At 46.0% G+C, this 22070-nt stretch overlaps 2 protein-coding genes across 5 annotated transcripts; both read right to left on the reverse strand.

Annotated features, from left to right (window-relative positions):
* Positions 1 to 649: 649 nt before the first annotated feature.
* Positions 650 to 17234, reverse strand: nbn (nibrin). Of its 4 annotated transcripts, none has more exons than XM_056286422.1 (16): positions 17080 to 17234; positions 15335 to 15456; positions 11901 to 12028; positions 10844 to 11003; positions 10645 to 10748; positions 10400 to 10517; positions 9396 to 9586; positions 9131 to 9231; positions 8764 to 8994; positions 8254 to 8404; positions 6405 to 7908; positions 6114 to 6203; positions 5273 to 5413; positions 3802 to 3915; positions 2721 to 2770; positions 650 to 2015 (listed from the first exon to the last, which is right to left on the reverse strand). In XM_056286422.1, the coding sequence occupies exons 1-16, from the start codon at positions 17108 to 17110 to the stop codon at positions 1982 to 1984; spliced, it is 3270 nt and encodes a 1089-aa protein (XP_056142397.1). In that variant the 5' UTR covers positions 17111 to 17234; the 3' UTR covers positions 650 to 1981. The 4 variants fall into 4 exon arrangements, with proteins under 4 accessions (XP_056142397.1, XP_056142396.1, XP_056142395.1 ...); XM_056286421.1 differs by having other exon boundaries at positions 5273 to 5416; XM_056286420.1 differs by having other exon boundaries at positions 8764 to 9009.
* A 2866-nt stretch (positions 17235 to 20100) lies between these two features.
* Positions 20101 to 21524, reverse strand: LOC130118161 (prostate-associated microseminoprotein-like). Its single transcript, XM_056286538.1, has 3 exons — positions 21416 to 21524; positions 21178 to 21286; positions 20101 to 20324 (listed from the first exon to the last, which is right to left on the reverse strand). Exons 1-3 carry the CDS (start codon positions 21522 to 21524, stop codon positions 20150 to 20152), a joined length of 393 nt encoding a protein of 130 aa, XP_056142513.1. The 3' UTR covers positions 20101 to 20149.
* Positions 21525 to 22070: the final 546 nt, after the last annotated feature.

A 22070-nucleotide genomic window follows, 5' to 3' on the forward strand; every position in this document is an offset into this window, starting at 1 on the left:
ATTAATTGTGCCTTGTTAATCTAGTAATTCCTAATGCCACAATCAAACACTGACTACACCTTTTCTCAGTGTGATTGTGGACAAAAAACTTGATGCCGAGGGCATCCGGGTAGCGTCGCGGTCTATTCCATCGCCCACCAACATGGGGATCGCCGGTTCGAATCCCCCGTGTGACCTCCAGCTTGGTCGGGTGTCCCTACAGACACAATTGGCCGTGTCTGCAAGTGGGAAGCCAGATGTGGGCGTGTGTCCTGGTTGCTGCACTAGCGCCTCCTCTGGTCGGTCGGTCGGTCGGGGGCGCCTGTTTGGGGGGGGGGGGAATAGTGTGATCCCCCCATGCACTACATCCCCCTAGTGAAACTCCTCACTGTCAGGTGAAAAGAAGCGGCTGGCGACTCCACATGTATCGGAGGAGGCGTGTGGTAGTCTGCAGCCCTCCCCGGATCGGCAGAGGGGGCGGAGCAGCGACAGCTCGGTAGAGTGGGGTAATTGGCCGAGTACAACTGGGGAGAGAAAGGGGGGGGAAAAAAAAACCTTTGATGCCAGTTCAGGTGTGCAATCATTAACCCGAAGAGAAATAACTCAGTCTATGACCAATTTAAAGAAAGAGGAAAAAAAATAAAATAACAGGAAAGACGTACTTGTGGGATATCAAGTTTAATATTCCCAACCACATTTTACCATCGGTGAGCCTAGTTCAAACAGGGATTTTCCTAACCCTGTCATGACGTTAGCCTTTTTTTTCTCTCTTTTGTGCGTAGCTGCCCCCACCAATACTTGACAGGCATGAGCTGCAGCGACGTAGACAACCCACGTGGGTCTTTACAAATTCCCCGGGCATGTTTCAAACAGCACCTTGCAAAATATTGTTAATAAGCCTTGCATCTAATAATGTAGTGACCTCTGTTGGATAACTGTTCAGGAGGGGGGAGGAGGGGGGCGTTGGCATCCGCTCGTGTTTTCATGTTTTTAATTGCAGTAACTGCTTGCGAACACTGCGTGCCAAGTATACAGTTCTTCTGAGCGTTAAGCTCCCGCACAGCCAACGCTCCCTTTAACGCGACACCTTAATAATCTCCTGAGAGGGAAACTTAAGTCTCTACGCTTGCTCACTTCCCTCCTCGAGGAGGTCGGAGACGCGGGGGGTGAGCGGCAGAAAAGCAACCCCGAAGCCGGCAGGGATCCGCCGGCTTCGCTAAAGGGCCTTTCAATGCAGCGGATGCTGGCCGAAGCGTGCGCTGGGGTTCTCCAAAATGTCCACCAAACTCTAGGGTTAACCTGCAACACTTGGATGTGGATCTGAGAGGACAGGGTAAGGGTCAACCATAGGCACACCAGAGACAGACATGCCGGTGTGGCGATCACCCGCCCGGTCAGGGGGGGGGAACGGGTCGGGTTAGCGGACATGGAAGGATTTTTGTACCCCTCTCCTGTTCCCGGGTTAACCAGTTCCCGGCACGACTAACACCGGGGAGCTTTTTTCGGTCTCCTTTTGCAGACAGAAGACAAGCTGCTTTGCGCTTGTGGAGTTAGACTCTGCCCTCTTGTACAGTTTAAACTGGTTTTTAATGTTTTGTACACTGTATTTTTTTATTATTGACAATTTGAAAAAAAAAAAAATAAAGAAAAAAAAAAAGATCTCTGAACTTCTAACACTTGTTTACATTGCTTGCTGTCAGCGGCCGATTAGTAAAATTGACACTTAAGTGTGGACATGAAGACATGCATGCCGGTTATAATAAGCGACAAAACGCGTAATAGCATCAACTTCCGACTCACAACTGGGGTCATTGATGTTATCGTGACATTAATTTTGAATCTTATTCAGTCAAATAAGTGGATGAAATGCGAGTAGAGATAGTCTGTCAAAGTGAAAAAAGTTATAAAACATTTTCAAATTGTGTTCTGGGATAATTTGACAAGCCTTCCGCGGCACCCGAAGACGTTTCTTCCTCTGTGCCCACTTCAAGATGCGGGGGTTTTATCTTCTCCTCTTCGGCTTGCTGGGGTTGTACCTAAAAACAGACACACACACACACACACACACACACACACACACACAGAGTTCATCTCGGAGCAGCATCCATGTCGGGACACTCAGGCCCATCTCGTTGAGCTTTTAACATTCCTGACGGATAATACCTCAGTGTTCTCCGCGGCATTTTGAACAAACATCAAAAATGGCCCAAATGAGGCGCTGTAAATCACGGACGGTGTTTGAACAACTTGAAGCCAAACATCCTTCCAATAAACCGCGTCTGGAAGCCTGCCTCGGGCCTACCCAAAAAAAATAAGGGCTGTTTTCTCCGCGGCAGAGTCTGTTCCCTCGCTACGCATGACTGACTGAGCACGATGACTCAGTGATCAAACAGTTCAGCCTTGACATTCTCGCATACGTACACACAGGTTCATGGACAAACGCACACACACGCGCACACACACACACCGTCTCACGCTGTCTCTTTCTGCTTAGCTGGAGAAAACGGCAGCCGTAGCGCCGGCTTACATCACCTCCATCACCCTGGCAACCGCTCACACACCGCCGTCACACAGAAACTGCTAAATCTGGTCGGTGAAACTGCGGACGAGATGAAGCGGCCCCCGAAAAACTCAGAGTCTCACAATTAATTCTGTTTCCCCGACCGCCGTCACCGGACAGGATCGCTCAGATCGTTATCGGCGGGGAGGAGGCACGCGTGGAAACACATGCGGGTCCTCACCTGAACAGGTCATCTCCCAGACTCTCCTCCTGTCTGCTCTGGTGCTCCTCCTGAAACACACAGTCAGAACTTAAATGTGAGGCCGGGGGAAAACACGTTTACACATTAGCACGAGAGGTGGGGCAGCGTCGGGGCACAGAGAGATTGACATTCACTGAACAATTTCTAGTCAAATTTCGAGTCCGCTACACATCTGTTTTATCCAGGGATCCAACTATCTCCCTGTGCACAGGACCGCAACATCAGGACCATCAGATGGAGCGACAGCAGTATGAGGGGTGGAAAAGTGACTTGCCATTGGAGAAATAAAAACCAAAAAACAAGTTTCTGTCACTCCTTATCGCATAATCTGTGTATTAACAAGTCAACCCTTTTACTTAAAGTGAGTAAAAAAAAAAGGCTCTGGCGTGGCGGTCTATTCCGTTGCCCACCAACACGGGCATCGCCGGATTGAATCCCCGTGTTACCTCCGGCTTGGTCGGGCGTCCCTACAGACACAATTGGCCGTGTCTGCGGGTGGGAAGCCGGATGTGGGTGTGTGTCCCGGTCGCTGCACTAGCGTCTCCTCTGGTCGGTTGGGGCGCCTGTTCGGGGGGGGAATCGCGTGATCCTCCCACGCGCTACGTCCCCCTGGTGAAACTCCTCACTGTCAGGTGAAAAGAAGCGGCTGTCGACTCCACATGTGTCGGAGGAGGCACGTGGTAGTCTGCAGCCCTCCCCGGCTCGGCAGAGGGGGTGGAGCAGCATCCGGGACAGCGCAGAAGAGTGGGGTAATTGGCCGGATACAATTCGGGAGACCCCCCCCCCCCAAAAAGAAGCTTTCTTGCATGTTCAGCTTTTTCAATATACTGACACTTCCATTCAGCCTTTTTTATTCTCAACTGTGCAATAAATAGCTTGATGGAAACGCAGCACTCGAAATTAACTTTTTTTCCTCAGTGTCCTGAATTCTACTCTCAACTGTCCCAGACATAAGAACCACTGTCCCAAATTGAAGTTCTCTTTTTCATTCTACATAATAAATATAGTTTAATAACTTGATAAGGGGAGAGCGACAGAGAGAGAGAGTGACTTGAGTTACCTCAGCTATATCTCTGAACCATTCATCCAGCTCAGAATTCTTGCCCCTGTTGCTGGCCATTAAACCAGACCCTCCAATGACTTGAGGTGCACCCACTGTGCCAGGCACCGGGACCTGTCACATACACAAACAAGGACACAGTATGAAAAAAATGTACTAATCACAGATGACAATATGGTAGTTTTTTTACAAATACATTTTTTTTTGGGAGGTTTTATGCTGGAGAGGTGGGGCTGGATGGATGGATGATGGTAGGATGGATGGATGGATGACAGATGGATGGATTGATTGGTTGATTTTGATAAAACTCTGAAACATGTATTTTTTCTACTGAAATATTACTACTACTACCACTACTTTCAGCTGCTCCCGTTAGGGGGCGCCACAGCGGATCATCCGTTTCCATCTCTTCCTGTCCTCTGCATCTTCCTCTGTCACACCAGCCACCTGCACCACATCCATAAACCTCCTCTTTGGCCTTCCTCTTCTCCTCTTCCCTGGCAGCTCCATCTTCAGCATCCTTCTCCCAATATACCCAGCATCTCTCCTCCACACATGTCCAAACCATCTCAATCTTGCCTCTCTTGCTTTGTCTCCAAACTGTCCAACCTGAGCTGTCCCTCTAATCTACTCGTTCCTAATCCTGTCCTTCTTCATCACTCCCAATGAAAATCTTACCATCTTCAACTCTGCCACCTCCTGTCTTTTCATCAGTGCCACTGTCTCCAAACCATACAACATAGCTGGTCTCACTACCATCTTGTAAACCTTCCCTTTAACTCTTGCTGGTACCCTTCTGTCACAAATCACTCCTGACACTCTTCTCCACCCACTCCACCCTGCCTGCACTCTCTTCTTCACCTCTCTTCTGCACTCTCCGTTACTTTGGACAGTTGACTCCAAGTATTTAAACTCGTACGCCTTCTTCACCTCTACTCCCTGCATCCTAACCATCCCGCTGTCCTCCCTCTCATTCATGCATATGTAGTCCATCTTGCTCCTACTGACTTTCATTCCTCTTCTCTCCAGTGCATACCTCCACCTCTCCAGGCTCTCCTCAACCTGCACCCTACTCTCGCTACAGATCACCATGTCATCCGCAAACGTCATAGTCCACGGAGACTCCTGCCTGATCTCGTCCGTCAACCTGTCCATCACCATGGCAAACAAGAAAGGGCTCAGTGTTTTTCCCGAAATATAACATGTATAAAATTACCAGTGGTGCACTACAGCAAAATGTTGATGGAGCTCATCTTTTCCCTCACTCAATATAACGAGCCTATAACGCAAGTTTCTCGTTAAGACCTACAAAGCATCTCCCAGCAGGCTAGTATAAATAAACTTTATCCGCAAATCATATAAATCTTCACTGACTGGCCAAAAGGACTGTGTTGCACTGCATAGGTGGGCACGACAGGTATGCAATACACCTGCTGATACAAACGTTTGAAAATATGCATTTTTGACTGACCTTGCGGAAGTGCTTGAAGCTCTTAGTGAAGCCGTTGCTCTGCTTCTCTTGTGGTTTGTTTCGTGAGGGTGCCGTCACAGTGAGCAATTTAAACTCCACCAACACAAGCCTTTTGGGAAGATGATCTTCTGCCTCCGACACCTGCTATGCATCACATAAGGAAAAGGATTTTTAATGGGGAATTTAAACTGTTTTATAATTTGCTCTTTCAAAGTTAAATTTAAATTCTATTGTTCTTTCCATCCATCCATTATCCAAACCGCTTATCCTGCTCTCAGGGTCGCGGGGATGCTGGAGGATATCCCAGCCATCATTGGGCGGCAGGCGGGGAGACACCCTGGACAGGCGGCCAGTCCATCACACAGGGCCAACACACACACATTCACACCTAGAGACAATTTAGTATGGCCTGACCTACATGTCTCTGGACTGTGGGAGGAAACTGGAGCACCTGGAGGAACCCACCCAGACACAGGGAGAACATGCAAACTCCACACACAGGGCGACCAGGGAAGACCCCCAAGGTTGGACTACCCCGGGGCTCGAACCCAGGACCTTCTTGCTGTGAGGCAACCGCCCTATTGTTCTTTCATTTTGGGTATATAGCAAAGAATCTGGAATTCGATAGCTTTGTCTCTAGGCAAACAGTGAACTCTAAATCCCCGGTGGACATGTACACTTCATAAACTAGGCTTGTTTCTTAATGTTTTTGGTTGCCAATTCCCAGCTAGCCTGCATTTACTAATGACACGATTCTGGTGAAATCTAGTAAAGATTACTATTGAGACATGTTGTAATTATAATCCAGAGGCAGTTAAAAGTGCCTTTTCACAGGACTTACTGGAGCCTCCGGTTTGACCACGGTGGGTTTTAGAGGGGTCTCCTTCACCTCCACAGGTTGGCCAACACCTCTACTGAAGGGTTCTGAATCCTATGACAAAACAAAATATTCTAAAATGGACTATAATGATTAAATATAACCATGTCAACAAAAAACCAAAGCTCAACTGTGTTTTCTGATTTTTTTATATTATTTCTGTCTGAAAATGTCTGAATTATCAGATGAACGGTGGTATTACGATAGTCAGAATACATAGTAAATGGGAGTTGTCCTGAACAAAACAAAAGACACCTCTTCATCTTTCAAGTCATCCATATGCCGATTTTTTTTGGCTGATGGTCCCTGCTCTGGAGAGTTGCTGGGTCTTTGCTTGGCAGTCGCCTGTTCTGGAGGGCACAGTTGCTGTTTCTCAGTGGAGGAGGTATGTTTCCTCATTTCGAGGCTCTGGTTTTTATTTGACATGGACCCTTTGTCCAGGCTCACACTTGGCCTTTGGTTGGACTTAGCATTCTCCTCTGGGTCAGCCCATAGTCTCTTCCGCATGGTTGAATGTTTCACAGGATTCAACTGCTGTTTCTGATCAGTTGAGCCTTTTGACACGTTTTGCTTCGCCTGCTGACTGGGCCTAGCTAACTTATCAACATCAAAATAATCCATGTCTTCAGACATTATAGACTCCAGTTCTTCCATTTGTATCTCGTTCTGCATCTCTTTCCTCTTCCTGCCCCGTGCCTCCTGTGGGGCTGATTGGGAGACCCCATAAGGCAAAGCCATGTCTTCAGACATTATGGACTCTAGTTCCGCCACGTGTATCCTTTCTTCTATCTCCTTTCTAGCTCTACCCTGTTCTCTCTGCTTAGTAGGGTGGGTGACTCCATCAGGCAAAGTTATGTCCTCAGACATGATGGACTCCAGTTCCTCCAAAGGTATGCCTTCCACCACCTTCTTCCCTCTGTTCTGTTCTCGCTGCTTGGCAAGGTGGGAGACCCCATCAGGCAAACCCATGTCTTCAGACATTATGGACTCCAGTTCCTCCAGCTCCTTCCTCTTTCTGCCCTGTTCTCCCCGCTTGGCAGAACGGGAGACCCTATCAGGCAAACCCATGTCTTCAGACATTATGGACTCCAGTTCCTCCAGCTCCTTCTTCTTTCTGCCCTGTTCTCCCTGCTTGGCAGAACGGGAGACCCTATCAGGCAAACCCATGTCTTCAGACATTATGGATTCCAGTTCCTCCAGCTCCTTCTTCTTTTTGCCCTGTTCTCTCTGCTTGGAAGAACGGGAGACCCCATCAGGCAAACCCATGTCTTCAGACATTATGGATTCCAGTTCCTCCAGCTCCTTCTTCTTTTTGCCCTGTTCTCTCTGCTTGGAAGAACGGGAGACCCCATCAGGCAAACCCATGTCTTCAGACATTATGGACTCCAGTTCCTCCAGCTCCTTCCTCTTTCTGCCCTGTTCTCCCTGCTTGTCAGGACAGGAGACCCAGTCAGGCCATGCCATGTCCTCAGACATTATAGACTCCAGTTCTTCCATCTCCTTCCTTTTCCTACCCTGTGCCCCCTGCTGTGTAGGGTGGGAGTCTCCATCTGACAGAACCTTAGACCGACCAATGAAAAGGTCAGTCCCTGACCCTGAGTGACTCTGGGTCCTGCCTGTGGTGAGTGTGACTGGGGGTGTTTTGGAGGAAATCTGTTTTGAGATATGTGAGGTTTTCAGGATTTGTGCAGTGGTGGAGGTTGGCGGTAATGTCCTCTTTGGGTCTGACTGAAGAGCATTTGATTCTTCCTCTCGAGGCCTGGAAGACAGGGTAGAAGAAAGGAGGAGGTGGATTAGTTTAAGCTTTATTTTTTTTAGCAGAGTAATTCAACACATACGAGTGGTTCTGAAGTAGAAAAATCTAAGCATGTCTACAACCCTAGGAATATCTAAGTGACAAGTTAATAAAGGAATTAGGGAATGATGTGTATCTTACTGTACAGAGCACAAAAATTAAGAACAGCCCAATGGACGGGAAATACATAGTGAGTCTTTATTCTATAGTATTAACACATTTAGTATTGCACTGCTGGGACAGACTACTCAGTGTCCCTTTCACTGGATTACATACATCCTATAAGCACTCTTGAGAACAGATACGTACCTTTTTTTGTTGGCTATTTGGAAGAAACTGGTAAGAGTGGACTGTTTCTGTGGGGAACCTTGTGTTGACATTTTTTTTTTCTGGGGGGATGTTTTCATGCCACCATTGGCCTTGGGATAAGTCAGGAACCTAGTGTTATCCTTCTTTTTGCCTGACATTACAAAAACAATAATTTCAAACACGGTTATTTACACTGGTGTGACATCACTCTTATCAGAGGTGATTTACAGGGAGTGAGAAGGAAGGGGTTCACTTTGACAGGAGGAATGACTATGGGTGGGACACATTTGTGGGTGAAGATACTGAATCTGTTTGCTTTTCAGTTATGGAGGCAATTTCAGCAGTGGTGATCAAACATTTGCCATAGAGGCAGGTTTTCTTTCTAGCTGACTTGACTGAAAACCTGCATACACCTGAACATGGCTCTCCATGGCACATGGTTGACAACCACTGCTCCAAAGTATATTTCTTAGACAATCAAGCGCTATACAGACACATCTATGAGTCTACCTTGGAATATTGGCCTGGGCTTCTTCGTGTGCAGGGCCGTGTCCTCCACAGTGTTAAATGATGAGCTCATCGTTTCAGCAACAGTGCATGTGTTGCACCCTTGTGATGGTTCTGTGTTAGCCACATATGCAGTGACATTTCGAGATGCTGCAGGTAACACAGTCTCCTCCACAGTGGCATTCTGGGAAAGCGTAGCACTTGGAATTCTGGGTTTTGTACTTTGCACCAAATCTGAAACCCAAATCCCTAGTGTCAAAACAGTTTCAATGAATTAAAAAACAAAATGAACGCATCAATGAAGAAAGGCAACTGATCCAGTATCATAAAAAAATCCATTCCAACACAGGTTCTAGTCAATGACACCCACCTGAGTCTGTTAATGGATTAGAGGGATTGCAAAACGTTTCACAGGAGGAATAGATGGCTGCCAATCCAATCTCAGACTCTGTGATGAATCGAAGGCCTTTTCTGGGTCAGCGGTAGGATGGCAAGCCAAAAAATAGGAAAGAACAAATAAGGGACATAGAGAGTAATCGTTAATGGTTTTCAGAAAATTAGGCTGGGACTGGTACCTCTTTGTTATTATGATTTCAAAAAAAATGCTCTGTAAAAGTGTGAGAATTTCTGCATACTCTTGTAGGATCATCCTGACTGAATTCGCCCACGCTGCGGTGGAGGGAGGATGCAGAATCTGGGAGTTCGCTGTTGCAATGTCAACCACACAGCTCTGCGGAGACTCAAGCAGAGACCGGGGCAATGAGCCCTCCTCCAGCAGCTGGCTCCTTCCACCGCCAAAGCTCACCGCGATACTCAAACGCTTTAGCTGCACGCAACATACAGAGGGAGCAATTATACCAGAAATACCTGTATCTACACAATAAGTGGGTGAGTGAAAGGGTGAGAACGATACTAGATAAAGCAATAGAGTGCTAAGCAACTACGTGACTAAGCAACAATTCCTCCTTTGAATACCATGCAATCATGGTTACTGCTCATATTAAGCTATTTGTGGCTATCATATAATGCCCACTAGGGTGTCAACTGGGGAACTTTGTAGTCGAACCAGACATGTTACTCTAAGCCATTCCTGATGACACACCACTGATTGTCATGAGAGACATGCATATCCATACTGACAAAACCCAAGCGACTGACTTCCTGTCTCTTCTGTCCTCTTTTGACCTCAGACAGGTCCCCACCCTTCCCACACACAAAGCCGGCAATACTCTTGATCTGATTTTGACTCGGAACTGCTGCACAGCAAATCTGACTGTCACCCCCCTACATCTGTCAGACTACTTCATGGCCTCCTTACTGGAACATCCTCACGTTCCTCCACAAATCGTCTCCTTCCGCCGAACATCCGGTCCCTTATACCAACCCAGCTTTCCAGTGTTACAATTTAATTTAGCAGACACTTTCATTCAAACTGTCAAGCTATTTCATTAAGGATTTTTACAAACTCCGACTAGCTAAACAGCGGTTCACCTTCAAATAATTGGAGTGACTATACGCCTTTGAACTGAACTTGACTGATAACCCAGAGGAATAGGGAGCATGACTGAGTCGTTGGAATTTCTCAGCCAGATATGCATTGTATATCCTGCTCCTGTACAGTAAAGCGAGAGGATCAAACCTGTTTGGTGCTGAGAAAGAGGAAGGTTTTTCCTGTGAAGAGCCGTTTGCGCATCGGCTTTGCTCTGAGATCCACTTCCTCTTTATTCAAGGTTGGCTCATCAATCTCAGGGATGAAACTTAAAAAGTAAAACAAAATAAACAGGGCATCAGGAGGTTCATCGTAGCCTCAAGTGTTCAATTCAAACCGAATAGGTGTGTGTGTGTGTGTGTGTGAAGAGGAGGGGCAGCAGGTGTACACCTTACTTTTCAGCCTTAGGAGGAAGTGACTTCTGCTGCATGGCTTTGCTGAGCTCTGTGAAAAACTCCAGCTTGATGATTGGTCGACAGCACAGCAGAGCACAAATAGTCTAAAGTGAACGACAGGAAACTGAACAACACATTCAGAGAAATGACATAAACGCAGACACGTCAGAAAAAAAATCATACAGTGCAGTGTGCTGACCTTAATGGTGACTTTGACGGAAGGCATGACCAGGTGAGTGCACTCCTGCGTCCAGGCGTTGACCAGCTTGCCACCCAGAGGCAGCAGGGCCTGAGAGAGCAGCACCTTAGCATCATTGTCCAAACATGATGAACACACCACCACCTTCTCAAAGTCCACCCTGGGGAGAGAAGGGAGAAACAAAGTACTAATGTGGTATTGTAGTAATGTCTTGATGAAACATTTCTGAACCTATTAATCATTACTCATTCTATATCGTAGCAGAAGTTGCATTAGTAGTAGTAGTAGTTGTAGTGGTAATAGTAACAGTGGCAGTACTAGCAGCAGTAGTGGCGTAGTAATAGAAATAGTAGCCACAGCAGTTGTAATGAGAGTAGGGCAGAACTTGAATGAGAGCGGTACTTTTTCCCAGCGATGTTACACTCAGACGATGCTGCTGAATGGGACAGCGCTGTTCTACTGTGATGTCTGCACGCTGTGCTCGCCTAGCGCCCGATTGCATTTTTGCATTGCTTCATTTTCACTGTGTGTAATTTGTTGTCATTGTTTTATTTTTAAATCTGTTACTTCAGTCAGACTCATGCCAATAAACACACAACACACGCAACATCCCAACCACAACTGTACCTCCCAGTCCACAGACATAGAGAGCACTCATTGCTAAACGTAGGTGATTGGCGGTTGGGGGTGGGGGGGAATCAATTCAATATGAAATCATGACATCAAGCTGTGATTTTAATACCGCGGCATTTCCTCTGAATCGGAATGCTGAAGCACAATTAACAGAAGCCGTGAAGAGGTTTGAGATAACGGTTTCTACATTTCTTAATGAAGGAATATGAATTGTTTGAAGTTTACTCTGGAAAACAACCATATTTTAAGCTTTTGTAATACAAGTGGCTTGAAATGAAAGCGTTTTGTTGAATCACAATATTTAATGCATTGTGATATCTGAAAAATTATACTAATCGTTGAATTGGACCTATTGAACACAGGAATTCCCAGCCCTTTTTGGTGATATTGTCAAAAACCAACACATCCCATTAGAGTAGTCTACCTGAACTTGCTTTGGAAAACCCCAAATATGACATTGTCCCCCGAGTTCAGCTTCAGAGGTTGGTTGTCTGCTAGGCGCTGGTTGTTGACACATGTGCCGTACTTGGAGCTGTCCTTCAGGGTCAGGGTCTAGAAGGATTAATCAACCCATCAGTTTGTAAAGAAATCAAGATCAATTAATAATGTATTTTGTATAAACGTTCAAATAGGACAACACAACGTCTGTCCTACATCGATATTCTCAAAGAAAAGTAGAGGTGGTTTTCAGACAGTAACAAAAAGTTAACAATACCTTATCTAATAACAAAATAGGTGTTTAAATATTATAACAGCATTGTTAAGTGTGCCTGCTCAAGGTTACTTTTTCGCTTTGGTTGGCTACTCGATGTGCATTTTTGTCATAGCCATAGAAAAGCAAACTTTTTTGGACATAATTGTCACATGGGTTGGTTGCCTGTTTCAAACATCGATTATCATTCACAGCAAAGGATACAAAGGTGAGAATATTTGAACTTTAGTTTGTGGAGAAATTGAGTCACTTTACTTTCATCTGATATAATTCAACATGTCTCTTCTACTATTTTAAATGACATAAAATCCTGCAAAAGTCAGCCTACGTATAATATATCAACATTACATAGTGAGTAAGTATACTTCATACAGTGCAGAGTTGTTTTGCTATGAACAGCAGGGGCAACAGCACCACCTTCTGTGCAAGACCATTCATTCATTCATTCATTCATTCATTCATTCATTCATTCGTCTTCAGCCGCTTCTCCGGGGTCGGGTCGCAGTGGCAGCAAGCTAAGTAGGGCACTCTAGACGTCCCTCTCCCCAGCAACGCCCTCCAGCTCCTCCTGGGGGATCCCAAGGCATTCCCAGGCCAGACTGGACATGTAGTCCCTCTAGCGAGTTCTGGGTCTACCCCGGGGTCTCCTCCCAGTTGGCCGTGCCCGGAAAACCTCCAAGGGAGGGCCTTGCCCAGGAGGCATCCTGATCAGATGCCCGAACCACCTCAACTGGCTCCTTTCGACGCGAAGGAGCAGCGGCTCTACTCTGAGCTCCCTCCGGACGTCTGAGCTCCTCACCCTATCTCTAAGGCTGAGCCCAGACACCCTATGGAGGAAACTCATTTCAGCCGCTTGTATCCGTGATCTCACTCTTTCGGTCACTACCCAAAGCTCATGACCATAGGTGAGGGTTGGAGCGAAGTTTGACTGGTAAATTGAGAGCTTTGCCTTCTGGCTCAGCTCTCTCTTCACCACAACGGTCCAGAACAACATCCGCATTACTGCTGATGCTGCACCAATCCTCCTGTCAATCTCCTGCTCCATTCTACCCTCACTCCTGAACAAGACCCCGAGATACTTGAACTCCTTCACTTGAGGCAACAACTCATCCCCAACCTGGAGGGAGCAATCCACCATTTTCCGGTAGAGAACCACAGCCTCAGACTTGGAGGTGCTGACTCTCATCCTGGCCATTTCACACTCAGCTGCAAACCACCCTAATGCATGCTGGAGGTCGCATTCTGATGATGCCAACAAAACCACATCATCTGCGAAGAGCAGGGATAAAATTCTGACCAAGACCATTTTACGGAGAATTATTATTTAGTAGTATCACAACATTTATTTGTATACTTTTATAAAAAAAAGAACTGCAAAAGGTGAGATGAAGTCTATGGGGAAAGCTTAGTAAATCAGTGCAGTTCCACATCATTTGGTAAAGAAACAAGAGTGTAGCCTAAGCAGTCAGATGAATCTGGAACATTGATCACGTTGACATAACCATACTCACATCCCATCGGAAGAGGAACTGTTTAGAGTTCAGTCCAGAGAGGGACAGAAAACATATTTCTTCTACCAAAGGCCTCGATGCAGTTATACATTCTTCTTTTATCTTTGTGCCCTCCAGCTCTAATAGGATAGGAAGTAGTTTTCTCACCACAACCGATTCTTCCATTCTCTGTCAACGGCTTGATAGAGAACAGAACGGCTAAGGCATGCTGCAACTCTCAACGTAGACAACATGTAAACTCCACACAGAAGACGACCTGGGATGACCCCAAGGTTGGACAACTCCGGGGTTCGAACCCAGGACCTTCTTGCTCTGAGGCGACAGCGCTCACCACTGGGCCACCGTGCCGCGTCCTCTCATGGAGAGAGAGATTTGAAAACCCCTCTCCATAAGAGGGAGGCCAAATGTAACCCCCAAAGCAATGTCAATGCAATAAAACTGTGTCACTCACGGCAGCAACAGAATATTGTGAAATTTGAACCATTTTTAATTTTTGCAGTAAACTATCCTGAAATTATCTGACAACACCACAATCATTGGTCTGATCACTGGGGGCGACGAAACGGCATACAGGAGAGAGGTGGAAAGTATGGCTGCAACAAAAAAATTCGATGAAATTTGATTAAAATTTGATTATAAAAATAGCTGGCAACAAATTTCATCATCGATTTGTTGAGTCTATGTTGGTGCATGCTGTTTCATGGAGCTGGCTACATCCCTTGAAGAAAAAAAACCATATCATTCATGGCGGAGGCGGAGAAAACTGCACGACCAAAATCATCTACAGGAGCACTGCACATTAAATTCCAGTGTGTTAGCTGCAAGCTATGTAAAACCGATTTTGTATGGCACGGGAGCATCACGGTAATGAGAGAACACCTGAAATAAAAACATTTAGACCCATGGCATGCGTTACATTTTGAAGTGAGGAATCATTCGTCTCACAGCAGGTAGTTCTTCTCATTTATTTACATAAGAGTCGATGTTTCGCTCTGTCTTGGAGTTTATTTTCTCTTTTTATCTCCGCTAATATTCATTTCATGGGTGGCATGGTGGCGCAGTGGTTAGCGCCGTTGCCTCACAGCAAGAGGGTCCTGGGTTTGAACCCCGGGTTTGTCCAACCTTGGGGGTTATCCCAGGTTGTCCTCTGTGTGGTGTTTGCATGTTCTCCCCGTGTCTGTGTGGGCTTCCTCCCACAGTCCAAAGACATGTAGGTCAGGTGACTCAGCTATACTATATTGTCCTTAAGGTGTGAATGTGTTGGCGCTGTGATGGACTGGCAGCCTGTCCAGGGTGTCTCCCCGCCTGCCGCCCAGTGACAGCTGGGATAGTCTCCAGCATCCCATGACCCCAATTAGGAGAAGAGGCTTGGATAATGAATGAGTGAATAATATTCATTTATTTACTTTATATTTCTGAAACTGACGGTTGCAATCATTAGCAAGGCCCACTGCCTCCGGACCAGCCGCTTTCACTTTATATTCTTCATGTTTTTTTTCTATAACGACATTCAGAGTGGAAGGCAAAGGAAGAATTGCATTGTACAGGGAAACTTGTTTATTAACTGTGCATATGACAATAAACACATTGACTTAACTGAAGATGGCATATTCTGATGTCACTGTATTCTCCTACCTGGTCAGCGACAGTAAGACGTGCATGGTCCCGGCTGATGGACTGGTCATTAGGTAGCAGAATGTCACAGTTCTTGCGCCCTACCACGTACTCTTTCCCGGGCAGGAGGTAGTGGGTGTCTCCTGTTGGTGTGAGGAGGCCAGTTATGGAGCTGATAACGTACGGCGTTGACTTATTTTGCAACCTCCCAACCCACTCTCATTGTACTGGGCACCCTTTACTTACATGGCAGCTAAAACGGTTTCAGTTAATCTGCAATTTTTTATACATGTGCCAAGTTAAATGTCCACCACTCCCATAAGAACACATGCAAGGATGAATTTGCTCGGTGGTGTTAATGTTACATACAGTCTCTTCAAGATGATCTCTACCTTTAACCTTAATACGTGTTTTACCCCTAGCCAATCCAACTAAGATGGGAGCCAAGTCCATGTCCCACGTTTAAATTTTTTTTGTTTCAATTATACAATATACAGTTACTAGAAGAACCCCGCTACAATGTAGCGGTTTGGTTATCCACCCGTCTAAATCTCCCTCCTCTTCATCCTGCCAGCCAACCGCTTTCCCCCTGCCCCTAACCCCCCCCTCCAACTCCCTCCCCCCAAATGCTCAGAATCATCTGAAATGCCGAGAAAAGTGGTTCACCCCCCCCCACTCCAGCTCCCTCCCCCCAAATGCTCGGAATCATCTGAAATGCCGAGAAACGTGTTTTTTAGCCATTTTTAGAAAATGCACATTTTGCATAACTATGCATAATTATTATAATTATTTTAATTTTCTGCTATTTTTCTGGTCCTCTCTGGAACAATACCTACCACCTCCAAAAAAAAAATTAGGATCATAAGTGCATTTTTGCAAAAATGCACATATTTTGCATAATGCCAAAACATTTCGAAGTCCCAGAAATTTTTTTTTATATAAGTGAAAAAATCAAAGATGCTCAGAATCATCTGAAATGCCGAGAAAGGTGGTTTTAGCCATTTTTAGAAAAAATGCATATTTTGCATATTTATGCATAATTATGCATAATTCTAATTGTCTGGGATTTTTCCCTTACTCTCTGAGACAATACCTACCACCTCCAAAAAGAATTGGGATCATAAGTGCTTTAGTTTTCGGTCCCGTTATCCACACTAACACCACACACACACACACACATTACGAAAATATAGGAGTAGATTGGGTGAACAGCAGGATATAGGACAAAGCATACACATAAAGGGAAAGAAGAAGAAGAAGAAGAAGAAGAAGAAGAAGAAGAAGAAGAAGAAGAAGAAGAAGAAGAAAAGAACTATACAATGGCTCGGGGTCTCATCTCAGCAGTTATGCAGGCAAAAAAATACATTTTCATAAATTGTGCAGGTCTTAACGGCTTTACAATGTTTACTGAATTTCATTGTTTCTCTATATTGAAGGAATGTGGATCCGAAAACAAAAAGACAAGTTGGGTTTTTGGGGCTAAACATTCGCTGGTGCGAATATGGTGTTCGCGAAGAAGAAGAAGAAGAAGAATCGAGTTTCTCCCCGTTTAACTTTGCCAGGCAGGCGAAACCGTCTTTCATCACAGATCCATCCGTCCGAGCGGAGGGACGGGTCGGGTCGGGTCGGGTCACCTTTGGCGGGCCGTGTACGCGCGGTCATCCGAACCCCTTCGGGCAAACCCAGCGAGGCCGAGAAGCTAACTTTAGCTCAACGCGTCACACGCACTTCTAAAAGTTAAGCCAAGAGGCGGCGCCGACGGTTACCTCCCGGTTCCGAAGACTTCAGGGTCCACATTTCCCTCCCACAGACGCGGCCTGACGTTTAGTTCGAGCCGAATGTCCCACTTCGTTCACCGGTACCAGTACCAGCACCGACCCGCGGACGGTTGACAACACGGGACGGACTTCTACGTACCCGCCACGTGTGACGTCACAAGTCTGCGCCGTCGCGTTTGTTTGTTTTGGGGATTTTTTTCCTTCTCTCTCGACGGAGACCCCGCCTGCCGCGTTGCCAGGTCCGCGGAATTCCCGTGGAAATGGGCCGCTTTTTGCTACTCTGTTGCTGCTGCGGCGGCGGCTTGACATTTTTTATCTATTTCATTTTTTTTTGCCCGTGGACCTATTTTGCACGCAAATGATATGAATGATACCTATAAACAGAAATCCCTGTTTTCGGTGAAATAATGCGTTGATATCCAGATCTGACTCCAGATCTGCGCGTACACACGGACGTGGGACACGCCCACATGCACGCGCGTCATGCTCTCGGTCTCTGGCTCCTCCCCCGAAGTCCCGACCCATCTGCCCAGTAAACGCATCCATCCATCCACCATATGGTTTGGCAGGGGCATGTTAAGTTCTGGTACCGGGCTGGTTTCACTGGCCATTGAGCTGGTCTTGTCACACAGACCCGATGACCCAGTCCGCCTGGGACGCCGCCTCATGAACTGGTTTGTTTAGTGGCGAACAATAATGACTAACCAATAAAACACGTTTCAACTGAAACAAGCGCCGCTTACAAGCAACACCCGCCACTGTTCAACCGGTTTCCAGGGGCGGTTGGCGGTCCGGCCAGTGGAGATGGAGGCAGAGTTTTGCTTGCAAAATATGAATCAGTATTTATTTTGGAGAGGAAGAATTGGATCAGAAACACAAACACATACCGACAGAAACACACACACACACACTTGCACACACAATCCATTTACACCCCCACACAGACAAGCAAACACATGCACACTCACACAAACACAAGCACTTATGCACACAGCACATTGACACACACTCGTACACTAAGACACACACACACAGGCTACACACACATGCACATACATGTTCACACAAAAAAGCACTATGTGTGCGTGCGAGAGGGTTTGATAGTGTGTGCGAGTGTAGCTGAGAATTATGAGAATGTGGCCTCCACGGCCTCTCACCGGGCGGCGTGGGCCGTAATTCTCGTCATGGGCTACACCAGTGTTTCTCAACCGGGGGTCCGCGGACCCCTAGTGGTCCGTGGCGTAATTGCAAGGGGTCCGTGAAAATAAAATATCTTTAAAAAAAAGATCCTATGACATTTATAGAAATGGGATTATTTTACTCAAATGTGACCGAGACCTTTATCTACCTAAACTATAAAGGGTAACAGGACTTTTTTCTCTAATTACATCTGTTTCACAAGTGTAATTTATTGTATTTTAATAAGAGATCTCGCTCCCGTTTGCATTGTTAAAAGTTACTGAATACATATTCTGTGTTGTTACATATATCTGAAAGTTACTGAATACATATTCTGTGTTGTTACATATATCTGAAAGTTACTGAATACATATTCTGTGTTGTTACATATATCTGAAAGTTACTGAATACATATTCTGTTTTGTTACATATACCTGAAAGTTACTGAATACATATTCTGTTTTGTTACATATATCTGAAAGTTACTGAATACATATTCTGTTTTGTTACATATACCTGAAAGTTACTGAATACATATTCTGTTTTGTTACATATATCTGAAAGTTACTGAATACATATTCTGTTTTGTTACATATACCTGAAAGTTACTGAATACATATTCTGTTTTGTTACATATATCTGAAAGTTACTGAATACATATTCTGTTTTGTTACATATATCTGAAAGTTACTGAATACATATTCTGTTTTGTTACATATACCTGAAAGTTACTGAATACATATTCTGTTTTGTTACATATATCTGAAAGTTACTGAATACATATTCTGTGTTGTTACATATATCTGAAAGTTACTGCATAAACATTCTGTTGTTACATATATCTGAAAGTTACTGAATACATATTCTGTTTTGTTACATATACCTGAAAGTTACTGAATACATATTCTGTGTTGTTACATATATCTGAAAGTTACTGAATACATATTGTTTTGTTACATATATCTGAAAGTTACTGCATAAACATTCTGTTGTTACATATATCTGAAAGTTACTGAATACATATTCTGTTTTGTTACATATATCTGAAAGTTACTGAATACATATTCTGTTTCGTTACATATATCTGAAAGTTACTGAATACATATTCTGTTTTGTTACATATATCTGAAAGTTACTGAATACATATTCTGTTTTGTTACATATATCTGAAAGTTACTGCATAAGAATTCTGTTTTGTTAACTATATCTAAGTTACAACTGAAAGCTCTTATTTTTGCCCCAAAGAGTGAATAAATGCTATAATGCAATTTAAAATGCAGTTTCTACTGTTTCTATCAAATTGCAACCCCCCCTCCCCCAAGATCAGGTGGAGGGGTCCACAGGGTAGATCAAAAATACGCAGGGGGTCCAGCACCCCGAAAAGGTTGAGAACCACTGGTCTACACTGCCTGATGAAAGGTGTATTGTGAGTTGCGGCCTACACGGCCTTAAGAGAGGGTGTGTAGGCCACAGGTCTCAGCTACACTCTCTCACGCACTATTCAGCCCTGTGATGGCCTGGCGGCCTGTCCAGGGTGTCTCCCCACCTGCCGCCCAGTGACTGCTGGGATAGGCTCCAGCATCCCCCTGGGAGCAGGATAAGCGGTTTGGATAACGGACGGACGGATGGATGAAAGAAAGAAAACACGGCAAATACAGAAAGTTGAGGAACAAGCGTTTTATTTCACCCTCCGACACGCGTGCACAAGGGCCAGCCATCGGAAGTCACCGCAATACACAATGACAATAAAAAGACGGATTAGTTTGAAAATCAACAATAATTCAAAACCAAGTAGCTGCAGATGTTGCAGATGCCATCAAACTGCCGCCGTTTAGGTCGCCGCTCCCCTTTCTTTGCTCCGTTTGCTGAACTCGGACTGTCAGAATAAAGGGTCGTTGTCAGATTTCCACGGCTGCCCTGCAGCCGGCCTGAGACGGCCCCGCCCCCAGAGACAGGGCAGCTTGTGATTGGCTCTCATCACGGCGACGCTGCTGCAGGAGTCAGGCTTACGGATGACCTCACACCAGTCTGGGTAGTCCACGGGCTGAGACCCGCTGTTGGAAAAGGCAAGGGGTCAGATTGTGTGTGTGTGTGTGTGTGTGTGTGTGTGTGTGTGTGTGTGTGTGTGTGTGTGTGTGTGTGTGTGTGTACATACACACAGGGTGTTGTGATGTACTGTAGTGCAGCAGTGTGTAGTTGGAGGGAAGGTGCATGTGTTCTTCCAACCCGCTTGTGTCCTTCCTGCCCTTAGCTTGCTGCCGCTGGCTAGCCTCTGTGGTGAATAGGGAAGCATGCTAGCGTGTAAGCCTTCCCTTGCCAGTACGTAGCCTCTCCTTCACCAAGACTCCTGCCAGGCCTCCCCGTGGCCACACGTGGTAACTGGGGTCTTGCGGCCCCAGGCTAACTTGGCAGGGGATCTCGGAGCAGCAGTGGGCCCCAGAGATATGGTGTGCAGGCCCACCCTGGTGGACACGCCCCGGCACCTATCAACCACTGCCCCGCTGCCTTGTGGGTGAGTCTGGAAGACATAAGGCTAAGGGAGCTCACCCCAACAGAAAAGCAAGCTGTGGCGGCACGCTTCGAGGCGGTTTCCGAAAAACCGGATTTCCGGCAGCCCCCTGCAGTTGTGTGGAGGTGCCGGTTGTCTAGGGATCCCCCTCGCCATCGGAACCATCTCCTCTACAATCAAGTCATGTGGCGTTGGGAGAAGCGCACCCCCCATGCCACTTTAAAAACCATCTCTGCGCAGGTATCTTCTGCTATCTGAGTCCTCAAAGGACCCCACAGATAGAAGAAGATGGTCATCATCGGGCACCATGGACAACCAGCAAGCAAGTGCATGTGCATGTGTGTGTGTGTGCAACAGTAGGGTGATTTCTTGTATTAACGGCATGCAGCATAACTTACTGGTCACAGCAGCCTACTCCAAATGGCTCCATGCAGACGCAGTGGTAACAGTCCTGGGTTATCCAGCTCTCTCCCATCCCATACACCTGCCCCATGTGCTCACAACTCCCTGAAAAACAAATTGTCGGTCACTATGACATGCACACACACACACACACACAGGCTTGCAGAAAGGTAGTATCCAGTCATGTGCATATGCAAATACACAAACACACATTCATACTCACACATATCGTACCTTTGGTGTTGAAGTAGCACTCCCCGCTGTTGTGCACTGAAAAACATGGTACGCTGGCACTCAGGATGAAAACGACAACCGGAAGCATGCTCCTCACCGCGTCTGCCATTTCTAAAAAGACGGTTTAAACAAATATACAGTGTAAGGTTCAATAATGCATGACTGTAAAAAAAGAAAAAGAAAAAAAGAAGAAGTATGATCACAAATAAGTAGGTTGTTGAGAGTCCCGTACCTATGATGGAGTCCCGTACCTATGATGGAGTCCCCCCCCCCTCCCTCCCGTGCCTCTCTTGAAGCGACGCTCGCTCCCGTCCCGTGATCTCGGATATTTATACGTCACCCATGCGTCTTTATCGCCGCACTTCCTTTCTATTTGTCCAGCACCCCCCCACCCCCCTGCACCCCCACCCACTCTCACTGATTGCCTTTCTATATCTGTGCATCCACGCTGACACACACACACACACACTCATGCATTATTAGTATTATGATCTTAGTCATTCCCTCTCTTTTGCCCTCTTTGCAGAAATTGCCCTCAAGTATACAGCGTGCACTCTTTCAGATAACGTTTTCCCTGGAAGGCGCCATGCGGACCCCGTCAGTAGATCACACCGGCGTCTAGGGGCGCAAGAAAACGTCGACGCACACTCCAGTA

This window comes from Lampris incognitus, chromosome 9, assembly GCF_029633865.1.
Source record: "Lampris incognitus isolate fLamInc1 chromosome 9, fLamInc1.hap2, whole genome shotgun sequence".
Classification (NCBI taxonomy): domain Eukaryota; kingdom Metazoa; phylum Chordata; class Actinopteri; order Lampriformes; family Lampridae; genus Lampris; species Lampris incognitus.